Below are 12,317 nucleotides of genomic sequence, written 5' to 3'. Positions count from 1 at the left end.
GTAGCTATCTCAGAGCACTGCACCGTGGGCAAATAATACTCAATACATTAAGCTGAATCTTTTTTTTTTTTTGAGCTAGAGATGGAGGAGGCTGACTTTAAAACTGGTCGTTAATTAGTCCATGTAAGACAAAAGATTAGATTGATCGGGAATGCTCACTGAGATAGAGAAAGAACTTTAATCACTCTAGGGTGCTGAAGATTTCCTATCTCCATGCACCTCCTAGCTGCTGATAAGAGAAGTATATATATAGTTGTATATGCAGTGAACTTGAGGCATTTTCTAGCTGTTTCTTTGAGTATCACCCTGAGGACAAAATGAAGAACCTAGTAAGTATATTTTCTACCTTTAGTGTGATGGGTATTAGGTTACTCACGGGTGCATTCTACCTTCAGTATGATGGCTATTAAATTATTACTGTAAAGGAATTGCTCTGCTTTTTTATGGCATTACAATGCTGGGCATGTAGCTCAAATCAGACAGAGGGATTTGCAAGTCTGTTGTATTAAAGTCTATTTGCAGTACATTTAAAAGGTGCAACCCTGAGAGCGCTAGCGGAGATTGAAGTCATCTGGTTATCTCTAGAGCAGGTGCAGAAGCAATGCAAGCTTCCCCTCCATTGTCCTCCCAATGGGCCTCAAATATAACTGGGAATGATCATCTGAGATGGATAGTTAGTGTCTCTGGAGCCATCAGAGACAAATCGCTCAGCCCCCTGGAGCACTCAATACTTAGGTGCTATGTTGACACTTCCAACAAAGGTTCCTGCGGTAGCAGCTGTGGTGATTATTTATGCAATATAGATGCCTATCCTCTAGGAACTGGACTGTCAGCTGATTTCACATAGAACCCCGAAGCAAGACTGGATTTGAACTGGTAATGGCAGGTCCTGCAAGATTTAATGTCATGATTAATTCTCATTCATGAAGTCAATGCGATTATTCTCATGAGTGATCATTACTGACCTGAGTGAAGCTGCGAAGGATCAGACCCTTTAAAGTGGAGGGTTCTGTGTTCCATTAACAATCACCTGAGCCATCCAACCCTCATCCCCTAAAAATCAGTGTGCCTGACTGATCTCCTTTACACACAGCTTGTCACTGATGTCCTGATGGCTGCATTGATCATAGATTCCGAAGTCAGAAGGGACCATGGTGATCATCTAGTCCAGGGGTCTCAAACTCAAATGACCAGGAGGGCCACATGAGGACTAGTTCATTGGCCTGAGGGCCACATCACTGACACCCCCGCCCCTCGCTGCTCCCAGCCCTGCCCCCACTCCACCCCTTCCATGAGGCCCCGCCCCTGCCCCACCTCTTTCCACCCTTCTCTGCCCCCATTCCAACCCCTTCCCCGAAGTCCCCACCCCAACTCTGCCCCCTCCCTGCCCCCAGAGGGGGCAGGAGGGGTGTGGCGGGGGCTCAGGGCAGTGAGTTGAGGTGCAGGGTGTTGCAGGGAGCTCAGGGCAGGGAGTTGCGGTGTGGGGTGCAGGAGGGGTGAGGAGTATGGCAGGGGGTCGGGGTGCAGCAGGAGGCTCAGGGCAGGGAGTTGGGGTACAGAAGGGGTGTGGGATGCAGCAGGGGGCTCAGGGCAGGGGGTTGGGGTGCAGCAGCGGTGTGGAGTGCAACAGGGGGCTCAGGGCAGGGGGTTGGAGTGTGGGGTGCAGCGGGGGCTCTGGGCAGGGAGTTGGGGTGCAGGAGGGATGTGGGATGCGGCAGAGGACTCAGGGCAGGGGATTGGGGTGCAGGCGGGGGCTCAGGGCAGGGAGTTGGAGGGCAGGGTGAAGGAGGGCTTCAGGCTCTGGCCTGGAGCTGCTTACGTAAAGCGGCTCCGGGGTGGTAGTGGTGCACACCAGAGCCAGGGCAGGCTGCCTGCTTCCCTGCCTGCCCCGGCGCCGCACTGCTCCGCTCTGGGAAACAGCTGGAACCATGTCCCTGCGGTCCCTGGGGGAGGGGGAACGCAGGGCTCTGCGCGCTGCTTGCTGCTCCTCCAGGTACCTCCCCCAAAGCTCCCATTGGCCGCAATTCCCCGTTCCCAGCCAATGGGGGCTGCGGGGAAGGGGGGTGCCTGGAAACCAGGGCAACACACGGAGCCCTCTGCTCCCTCCCCACCCCCCAGCCGCAGGGACGTGATGCTAGCTGCTTCAGTGAGCGGCGCGGGGCTCGAGGGGGGCAATCTCGCGGGTGTAGTTTGCCCACCCCTGGCTTGAAGGTAGGCCGGGGGGGGAGCGCGGACCGCTTTGGGGGGAGCGTGGGCCGCTTGGCAGGCTGCAGGAAATAGCCCTGTGGGCCTCATGCGGCCCAGGATCCACATGTTTGAGACCCCTGATCTAGTCTGAGCTCCTGCATAACACAGGCCATAAAACTTCCTTTCCCAAAACAATTCCTCAACAAGAATTTAGAGTCTGGAGTAATTGTACTGAAGGCAGTGGAACCAGTGTCAGAGTCAGAGTCAGCTTTTAGATGGACATGGATGCTGTTATGAATTTATACTGCTTGGGCCACGCCCTGGTTCTACAAGAGTCAACAGGTGTTTTTCCCTCTGTTTCAGTGATAGGTAGATTTGTCCCTTATGCTTCCCTGCATGCCCGCATTGAATAACCACACTGTAATAATTAAAAAACACTAATGGGATATACACTGAGAATGAAGTGAATGTATCAGTTATTCAAATATAGTATATTCTGTATTGCAACACTATTTCAATGTTATGAATATTTTAACATTATACTTCTGCTTTATGTTATATTGTTTTGAACATGCATATATACATATACAGCACGTAAAATATACGTTTTATGCTTGGGTTGCAATAATTGTGAATTCTATTATAATTATTATGTTTATATTTGAGTCTATGTTAAAAAGAAAGAGGAACAGAAAAGAGAAAAACTTGGAAATAGGGCCTGATCCTCTGATCATTTCAGAGTGAGAGGTGGGAAGTAAAAGTTGCTTTATGATACCTTTGCAGCTTGCAGTTCTGGCTAGGGCCAGTTTAGTCCCCAACTCCTCACTTCAGTTTAGAGCAGCCGCAAGGCTGCCCTAATGTATACTAGTTGTCTATGGCTTTAATGGACCATTGTGACACCTAGAGAACTCTAAAGTGGAGGGAGTTCTGGCCACATCACTCTTCCTCACCATCATCCCTATGCCAGGGAATACACAGGGGTGCACAGAATACCACAGCTGTACACCACCCATGGATTCCCCTTATGCAAGGGGAATTCCCAGACAGCTGGGTCTGCTTGACTTCTGATCAGTTTGCACAGCCAGTCTTTAGGTGAAATCCTAGCCCCACTGACATCGATGCAAAATTCGCACTGACTTCAGCAGGGCCAGAATCTCATGCTTTGGATTCAGTATAATTTTGCAGATATACACTAGCTGAGGACCTGGCCTTATGAATATAGAATTGCTAAGGTTCAGTGTTTCAAAACGGGTGTCTAATTTTTCATGCCTCCCTTACTAAGACTTAAACCTCTTTGGGACAGGGACTGTCTCTCACTATAAGTCTGTACAGCATTTAGCACATTGAGGTTCTAATGCGCTACTGTAATACAAATAATAAATAAATTTTTGAATGTCCAATTTGAACGTCGGACCAGATGTTAAAAAAGGGAAGCAACCAAATTAGAGACTACTTCTGAAAATATAGCCTTTCTGGTGACATAGACTCATCACAAGCTCCATGCACCACTTAAGCCCTCACAATAATGCATAAATAAGATATCAGCAATACATAGGCCTTTTGCTGTCCCTCTGCACAGGGACAAATTTCACCCTTAATTATTTCTAAAAGTTGGTTATTTAGCCATGTGAATGTATATTACTCTTGAACACTTCCAATATTAGAGCAAGCTTAGAGTCATTTTGAAAGAACTCCTTGCTTTGTGATGGTCTATGAGATGCTGCATAATGTGCAGAAATTCCATGGCTTTACTTTGCATGACTTGTCTCTGTTTCAGATAATCATTGGTGCTCTCCTGGGACTCTGCCTGACTCAGGCCCTGGCGGACGATGTAAGTGGATGCAAGTACTTTTCTGTGTGCATGGCTTATCGAAACAAGTAGTAAAATCAATATTTAAACAATAAAAAACATGAAATGGGCAAAGTCCACAATATACTTCTGATCTAGATAAGACACAACAGAGAGTAAAATAGACAAATTTTGATCACAGTTATGCTGGTGTAAGTCTGGGGTAAACACATTGGAGCGGAGTCACTTTGGATTCACACTGGTATAAATGAGATTAGAATCTGGCTTAAAGTACTCAGTTTGTACAACGGGATTTAATCAGCACTGCAGTATTCAAATTGATAGGCAGCTCCCTAGAGACTCTGCAGGTTTCCCGCTGTTATGTGAAGTACTTTGTATTCAATTATGGTCTGGCTTTCGTCCCCCTAAAATTACAATATGACGTGTCTGAGGCGCATACTGACCTATGATTTGGCAGGGGGAGGTAAATATTGATCTCTTTTCCAGGGCAATGAAAGGCCCCTTGACAGCATCATCATGATGCTTCTGTCGCACCAAAGAGATGAGGCAGGCACCAGGCACCAGCCTGGAACAGCCTCTGCCTCCTCCGCAGGGACCCCCTGCCCAGCAGAATGCAGGGGATGGAGCAGAGGGAAGGCACAAAGACTGAGGATTTTATAGTGATTGTTCCTGCATGGTGGAGCATGGGGAAACTGGTTGATACATTGGGTCTCATAGCTACTTCGTGGCTTGGGAAGAGGCTTCTTTCCCACGCCTCTGTCCAGCAGTTCAGGCATGGCTGAAGATTTGACCCTTCGTGAATGAATATAATTCCCATTCATATTAATGGGTGATACCTACAGGTTGAGCAAAGAATCTTATGCACAGCTGGCCAAATTCTTCACCCAGTTACACTGGCAAGGCCCATTCATTTCAACTTGTGACACAGGAGCATTTGACCCAATATTTACTCTATTAATGAGGTTCCAAAGTCCTTACCCAGGCCAAATTCCCATTGAAATCTGGTGGGTTTTGCCCTGGGTGAGACTACAGTGAAACTGTATCATTCTTATTCATGCCGTTCTGTTTCATTTAGTCCGTCAGTGAAAACAACCAAGGAAACGATGGTGGAAACAGCCACCAGAACGTGAACATCAACAACCAAGACCACATTGCCAATATCAACAGCTACAATGGTTGGAAGGGTTGGGCTGCAGTCTGGGATTACAGCAAGGTCAGGATACAGTAAGAACATGGGTGTTCATAATGACTGGAGTGCTTACATCACTTGTCATCCAAAGTGATCTGCAAATGGAAGGGAAATGTCATTATCCCTGTTTTACTGATGGGGAAACTGAGGCAGAGAGCCGGGAAGTGACTTGCTCAAGGTCACAAAGCATAATCAGTGGCAGATCTGGGATGGAACTCAGGGGTGAAATCCTGGCTCCATTGAAGCGTTTGGCAAAATCCCCATCTACTTCAGTGGGACCCCAGATTCCTAACTCCCGGTGCATGTCATATCCACTGTATCGTGCTGCTCTGGATATACCACAGTTGACATATTGGAATGGAGAAAGGTTTACCCCCTACTCCTCCTCCACCTATCGGAGCCACTTGTCAATTACTACATGCCAAGGAGAAATGTATTCCTGACTCCAGCTATTAATCAGTTATTGCTCTTGTCACCCAAAGTCCACTGAAGTCGATGTAAACATTCTCATGGACATCAGTGGGCTCTGGATCAGACTCCTGAAATGTAAGGATGCAGCTTGCCCTGACTCAGCGTTCCACCCTGTATTTTACACATCTGCACTTTATATCCTCTGGGCCAGAGGTTGATCAGCCCTTGCATGGACATGTACAGACTTTGTGTAAATTGCACAGTCTAATCCAAAATTGTTTTCAGTCTGTGGCTGACAGCACGGTGCACAAATGCAAGTCATGTCGGTTGGACTTTTTGTACCAGTATAACTATATTCTGTAATTTTTTTCAAACAAAATAGTTATATCACTGCCACCCCTGTGTGGGAACAGCAAGACCTGTATAAAGGTGACATATCCTGGGATAGCTCATTCCTCTTCCTGTACACAAACACTGTGTTGGTATAAAGCACCTTTATATCAATAAAAAGCAACAGAGGGTCCTGTGGCACCTTTGAGACTAACTAACTTTATATCAATATAACTATGTCCACACAAGGATTTTATCACGTTAACTGTACTGGTACAACCTTCTAAAGTAGACAAGTCATTATCAATAAATAAAAAATCTGCAAAAATATATTCCATCACAATGAATTCCATGCAACTTTCAGATCAGCTATAAAACTGAGGTTCTGACCACTTGGAGTTATTAAAGATCCCATGGCATTTGTTTTTTTATATTAAAATTCCAAGTGGGAGAATTCCCTTTTTCTTAATTCGGTTAGATGTAGTATTCTTATTTGTTTCTTGTCCTAAACTGCTATTGTAGTGTTGCTATTAGCAGTAAAAGACCTGTTTTATTTTATTCCAGTGATGGCTACATTTTAATGTCAGGTGAAATAATATCTATATAGTTGGCATATCAATTTGGAAAGAACTTTGGAATCTTTTGGCTCCAGGGAATTTGGTTCATACATAGGCATAAAGGAGCACAGAGTACGATAGATGAGATTAAGGCAAAAAAGATACAGCACTTTCATCACTGGAGCAATGTTTTAGTTAAAAGGTGCTACACAGAATCAGATAAGTAATCATTCACATCGATGTTATGTAATATACATGTCAGCAGTTTCTTCTTTGTTTTAAAGGAACTTTTTGCCACCAGGCTGTTCAACAAGAGGGCTTGCATTGTTGCAAAGATGAATAAAGATGCATTCCCAAGTCTGGAGAAACTCAGCAAGTTCAAGGACCAGAAGGTGAGAGGTCAATACATATGAGGAAATGTTAGTCAAAACAAACCCTTTTAGAAACAGAGCACAATCCAGCTCCTACTGAAGTCAATGGGAGTTTTGCCACTGGGATCAGTGGAAGAGTCCACAGCTCTTAAATTCAGTGCAGTCGCATCAGTTTAAAAGTGGTATAAAAGAGTGGAGAATCACGTCCACACTCTCTAAAATGCTCAATAGGTCAGAAAAGCATGGCGATCTGGGTCTATGACATATTGTATTCCATATATTGGGCCTGAGTCTTCTCTCACTTACATTTGTGAAAAGCAGCGTTACGCCAAAGTGGAGTTACATCAGTACAAAACAGACACAATTGAGATCAGAACCCATAGGTTCACACCCATTGTATTAATACAACAATATGAAGAAGTTGCATTGTCCTCTTCAGTTTAGTTTTGTATCATTAGCTGTTTGCGTAAGTTCTGAAATGTTATTCAAATACTGCTATGTACACCATGTTAGGCTGTTCTTCAAATACATAGCACATTCTTATCTCAGACAGAATAGAATGCTGTTAACCTGGGCATGTATTCATCTTAATATATTTTCAATCTATTTCTTTTTCATGGGCCAGATTCTCAGCTGGGCCAACAACTTACAATAAGCAGTTTATTTGGTGAATGGGACCTTTCTCCCCTTATTCATGAAATATCCACAAATGCACTGCAATTTTCATGAATTTATTCACTATTCAAAAATTATTTGATGAATGCCTTGGTGAAATTCACTCCTATGCATAGGACCAGTCTGAGGCCTAAACACCACTTGGATTCTGTTTGAGTTATATGGGTCATAAATGGCGTCTAAGCCTTGTGTTGTCTCTCTACACAAGGGTAAATTTCACCCTGCATGAACAAATTTGCAGCCTATTGGTTGTTACACAACTACCCACTGAGAATATCCCTTTAAGTATTCGATAAACCAGCTGTATGACTGGCTACAGTCACATGGTTTTGGTACTATTCCCTAATTGGCTGACCTAAGACCAGCTGCTCTGCTAGTGAATATCAGCACAGCTTCACCGACTTTAAGAGAGCTATGCTAATTTACACCAGGTATGGATCTCTTAAGAATTTACTTCTGCTGGGACCCAAAATCAATGTTTCCTCACCAAATATATTTTGTTTCAAGGTCTTTGTGTGTCATGGGGCACTCTCATCACTAGAAAGCAACAGAGGGTCCTGTGGCACCTTTGAGACTAACAGAAGTACTGGGAGCATAAGCTTTCGTGGGTCAGAACCTCACTTCTTCAGATGCAAGNCGCTCTAGTGATGAGAAGTATCAGAGGGGTATCCGTGTTAGTCTGAATCTGTAAAAAGCAACAGAGGGTCCTGTGGCACCTTTGAGACTAACAGAAGTACTGGGAGCATAAGCTTTCGTGGGTCAGAACCTCACTTCTTCAGATGCAAGCCTTGCATCTGAAGAAGTGAGGTTCTGACCCACGAAAGCTTATGCTCCCAGTACTTCTGTTAGTCTCAAAGGTGCCACAGGACCCTCTGTTGCTTTTTACAGATTCAGACTAACACGGATACCCCTCTGATACTTCTCATCACTAGAGCGCCCCCTCAGGTCAGGATGTGGCATTGCAGGGAATCTTTCCACTCTTGCGTACCCTTTATCAGCTAATCTGGTTCTGCAGTCTTCTTCTGGGTGACTCAGCCCTCTGGGCAGGTCACACTTAAAGTTCAGTCCCCTTTTGAGGTAACAGAAGCCCAGCTGTAGTTGGTCAGGCCCCCACACTAGCTTTGCTCAGCTGGCCTCTTCAAAACCCCTTTGCCCAGCTCTTCACTGGGCCACCAGTGAAGTCCTTCCAAATCAAACAGGACTTAACAGAATCACTCTCTTTGTTCGCAGAATACCAGGTCCCAGGGCTTCTCCCTGGGCCTCTCTGTAGAACTCAAAACTACAAGCAAAATTAAACACGACCAAAGCTTCTTCTGCCCCTCTCCAGGCCTGGGCCTCTTATCTCTCTTGGGCTCCTTTCCAGCTCCCTGTTCCTGATGTGGAGCATCACCCCCAGGACTGGCACCCTGGAGTGGGGTTCCTTGTTCCAGGAGTTAGTGCCACTCCTGCGGCTCAGCTCTCCAGCTACATCCCACCGTGGCTGCTTTCCTCCACACCCAGCTCCTGACTTGGTTCCCTTAAGCCTTTTTATTATGAGGTCCAGGTGTTGGCCATATGAACACCTGACCCCATTAGTCCTGCCCACTCAGGCTGGGAGGCAGTTAATTACGGTACAGATGAGGCTGTCTCTACTTCCCCTTAAAGGAGTCAGTCACCCTGTGGAAAAAATTGTTTTGATACAGACAAATCTTCACTTACTCAGTCGCCCACAGAACAAAAATGAGAACAGTTGTGAGCAAAATCATGCAAAATTTCATTCAGAAGTCACCAAAGTATTGGTAAATTGACTCCAAGGAAACTTAAACATGTGCTTAAAATTAATGACATCCTTAAGTGCTGACCTGCACAAAGGTTAGAGCTGGATGGAAAATTGGTTTCTTTTGTGTGGAGAATTTCAACTTTTTTTGAAAAACCAAAACTGAAAAATTTTGTCCAAAAACCTTTTGGTTTTGGGGTAAAATGTTTTTGGCTTTCAGCCAAAAGCTTTCAGTTTTCAGGTGTTCGGTTTTTAAGCAAAATGCCATTTTTTGGGGCAGAAAGCAGATGCTTTTCATGAACATTTTTGTTGAGTCCAAAACTCAGTTTTCAGTCAAAAAGCAGTTTTGATCGAACATTTTCAACCCTCCGTAGTAAAGATGCTTTCCTGGGTCAAGGCCAGACATCCAGGTGACACAAATGAACACTCACACATATCTTAAGGATGCTTATTGATTGTATTCTTCACATTCTACCCTGGTATAGCCAGCCAAGGGTACGCCACCACCACCTTTCTTGAGATTCTCGATCACCAAGACGCGCGTCAGGAATGTTGCCCAGTTCGGAAGGTCCATTGGCAATCTCTGTAAAGGAGTCCCTACGTACTACGCACAACAGGATCAGGGTGAGCACTTTTGCCTGAGTGTTTAGAACATGATAATGCATGAAAAAGGGGAATGTGGATTATTGCATTGAATGGGGACTGGATGAGATTGATAATGGGCTAGAGAAACTTGTATTTCTAGGGCATTGTTCAGCTGCTCTCGGAAGCCACTTTCTCACTAAGCAGTATAATGAATTGATCTCTTAAGTATCTCGTTATATTCTAACCATTTCTCATCTTTTCTTTTTCCCTTAAAGGAGGAGCCCTGTTGTTTGAGTCTCAAGGCTGTGCTGATGCTGGAATCCTGGGCCTGTTTGGCATTTACCTGTGTGGCAACATCTCAGGTTGCTAAGCTTAGCTGTTGGTCATCATTCAGGAGCCTCATTGCATTGGGTTTTTTATTCTCTGTTCACGTTATCCGTCTCCTTAGTTCTATTTTTAGAAATATACCATTTCATACTTTCCATTGTTTGATTTCAAGTCTGGCCTCCAACTGTTAAATAAAGTGCTTTCATGAAAGGGATTGTGCCTGACTTTCTTTTTTTCCTCTCAGAGTTTAATAAAAAGGATATTGGCTGGAAGTTAAAACACCAAGCTAGCGTCATGCCCCACACTGCTGCCTTATTCTGCTTTTCATTCTCTGCCTTGCTGCAAAAATATTGGCCATGAAGTATAATGAGAGAGGACCTGTGTATTGATATAGACCTAAATCCTAGGAGAGCCACAGACACAGGTTTGATGTCATTTTGTTCAGAGAACTGCAGCAGCCCAGAAGCACTTTCACAGCACTAGCGTTCCAGTAGTAGTGGGTTCTCCAGTTGTAACAGCATGGGAGTCTTAAAGGGAGTGCACAGGCAGTAAAAATACAAACCCAGTTATACAGTCAAATTCAGATTAATATACCAGATACATGCAAATTAATTATTTTAAAATACTTTATTAAATAATAATTCTAGACTAATGTCTATCTATCTTATTTTTGTGCATCCAGCACATCTCTTAGGGGACTGTGCAGGATAATTCCCCAAAGGCCTTTTTAAGTCTTAGCACCATAACATATTTTAAACCAGCATCCCCTGAGCAACATAACCAGACACTTATAGATTGAAGATCCAGTGTAATAAAGCCTAAATTAATAGACACAACCAGTTTCTATGTCTTTAGGTGACTGGATGGCTCAAGGAATTGGGAATATGTAGGCAGACTTTCACATCTACATTATCAGTTCAAAGATAGCCTGTGTCAGTGGTGATAACCACATAAAATTAACATTTGGAGGCTGTTTCATGGCCTGTGTAAAACAAGTGGAAGGTCCCAGTTAGAGATGGTCGGGAATTTTCCACTGAAACATTTCTTACTAAAAAACGCCTATCTGTCAACAACAAAACTGTTTGTGAAACAGGGACAGTTTCGATGAATCTCCCAATCTGAAATTTTGTTGGCCAAAAAAAGTTTCAGAATTGTTGAAATGAAAAGTTTTTACTTTTGAAATGAAAAGTTTCAGTTTTTCAAGTTGAAATGACTTTTCAGTTACAAATTTTAGCAAATGTAGACAAGAAAGGGTTTAAAAAGTCCAAAATTGAAATAAAACATTTAGAATTTATCTAAGCAAAATGTTTCAATTAACCTGAACTGTGGTTTTTTTTTTTGGTTTGTCAGTTCATGACAATTTTCAAGATTTTGACTTTTTGCCCTGATTTGGGGTAGGAAATTTTTTCAAAATCTTGGAAAATTGTCATAGGGCGGGAAGACCATTTCTTACCCAACACTGGTCCCAGGCCAGTTTCTAAAGTACAGCTGTCCACATTACAAATCCCTTCAGCTGAATAGCTCCTCTTGATGGTACCCTCAGAGAGAGCCCAAAGACTGAGTGGAGAATGAACTACCTTCTCACCCTTCCAGCAATATTGAGGCACTTTGGCAGGAGAAGATGGGGAAGTTTTCTCAGGATGTTCCTCTTCTCTGGACCAATAGAGGACCTTGCACTCCAAGACTGTCAATCCTGCACTTTTCACCAGCGCTGGGTTCACTGTAAAATATTATTAAATAGAAAATCCTATCTCTTGGAGACACACACACAAATATTCCTGGATTTAATTGCCAGCCTTGAACCGTCTAGATACATTTTTCTGGAGCACCAAAGTCCTGCAGCCTGTTGTGAATAAGATTAATTTGTCTAACAGAACAGTTCATCATAAGAAGATAAAATGCTCCTTTAATAAGTGACAGATGGTTTGATAAGCAGCCAGATTTGAAAATAACTAGGTTAGGAAATTATCCAATTCCCCGGACTCCTAAGTATGCTCTGCTCACTGGCAGCCCTTCAAGGCTCAGTAGGCTGCATTTTCCGACTCTAAAATATACATTCCTCCCAAACCCGGCAAATATTAATTCCCTCACTGAAATCTAAGAGACAGGGCTGTAGCTA

The 12,317-nt window shown here is 43.9% G+C and overlaps 1 protein-coding gene across 1 annotated transcript; it reads left to right on the top strand.

The window, feature by feature from the left end:
* The first annotated feature begins 275 nt into the window (after positions 1 to 275).
* On the top strand, positions 276 to 10,371 carry LOC117871595 (gastrokine-1-like). The gene is made up of 6 exons (XM_034759405.1): positions 276 to 329; positions 3,965 to 4,018; positions 5,073 to 5,210; positions 6,769 to 6,876; positions 9,772 to 9,910; positions 10,147 to 10,371. The coding sequence occupies exons 1-6, from the start codon at positions 318 to 320 to the stop codon at positions 10,239 to 10,241; spliced, it is 546 nt and encodes a 181-aa protein (XP_034615296.1). The 5' UTR covers positions 276 to 317; the 3' UTR covers positions 10,242 to 10,371.
* Positions 10,372 to 12,317: the final 1,946 nt, after the last annotated feature.

This window comes from Trachemys scripta, chromosome 2 (assembly GCF_013100865.1).
Source record: "Trachemys scripta elegans isolate TJP31775 chromosome 2, CAS_Tse_1.0, whole genome shotgun sequence".
Taxonomy (NCBI): domain Eukaryota; kingdom Metazoa; phylum Chordata; order Testudines; family Emydidae; genus Trachemys; species Trachemys scripta.
Note: the sequence above shows the minus strand (reverse complement) of the source record. Positions and strands in the feature narration are given on the sequence as shown.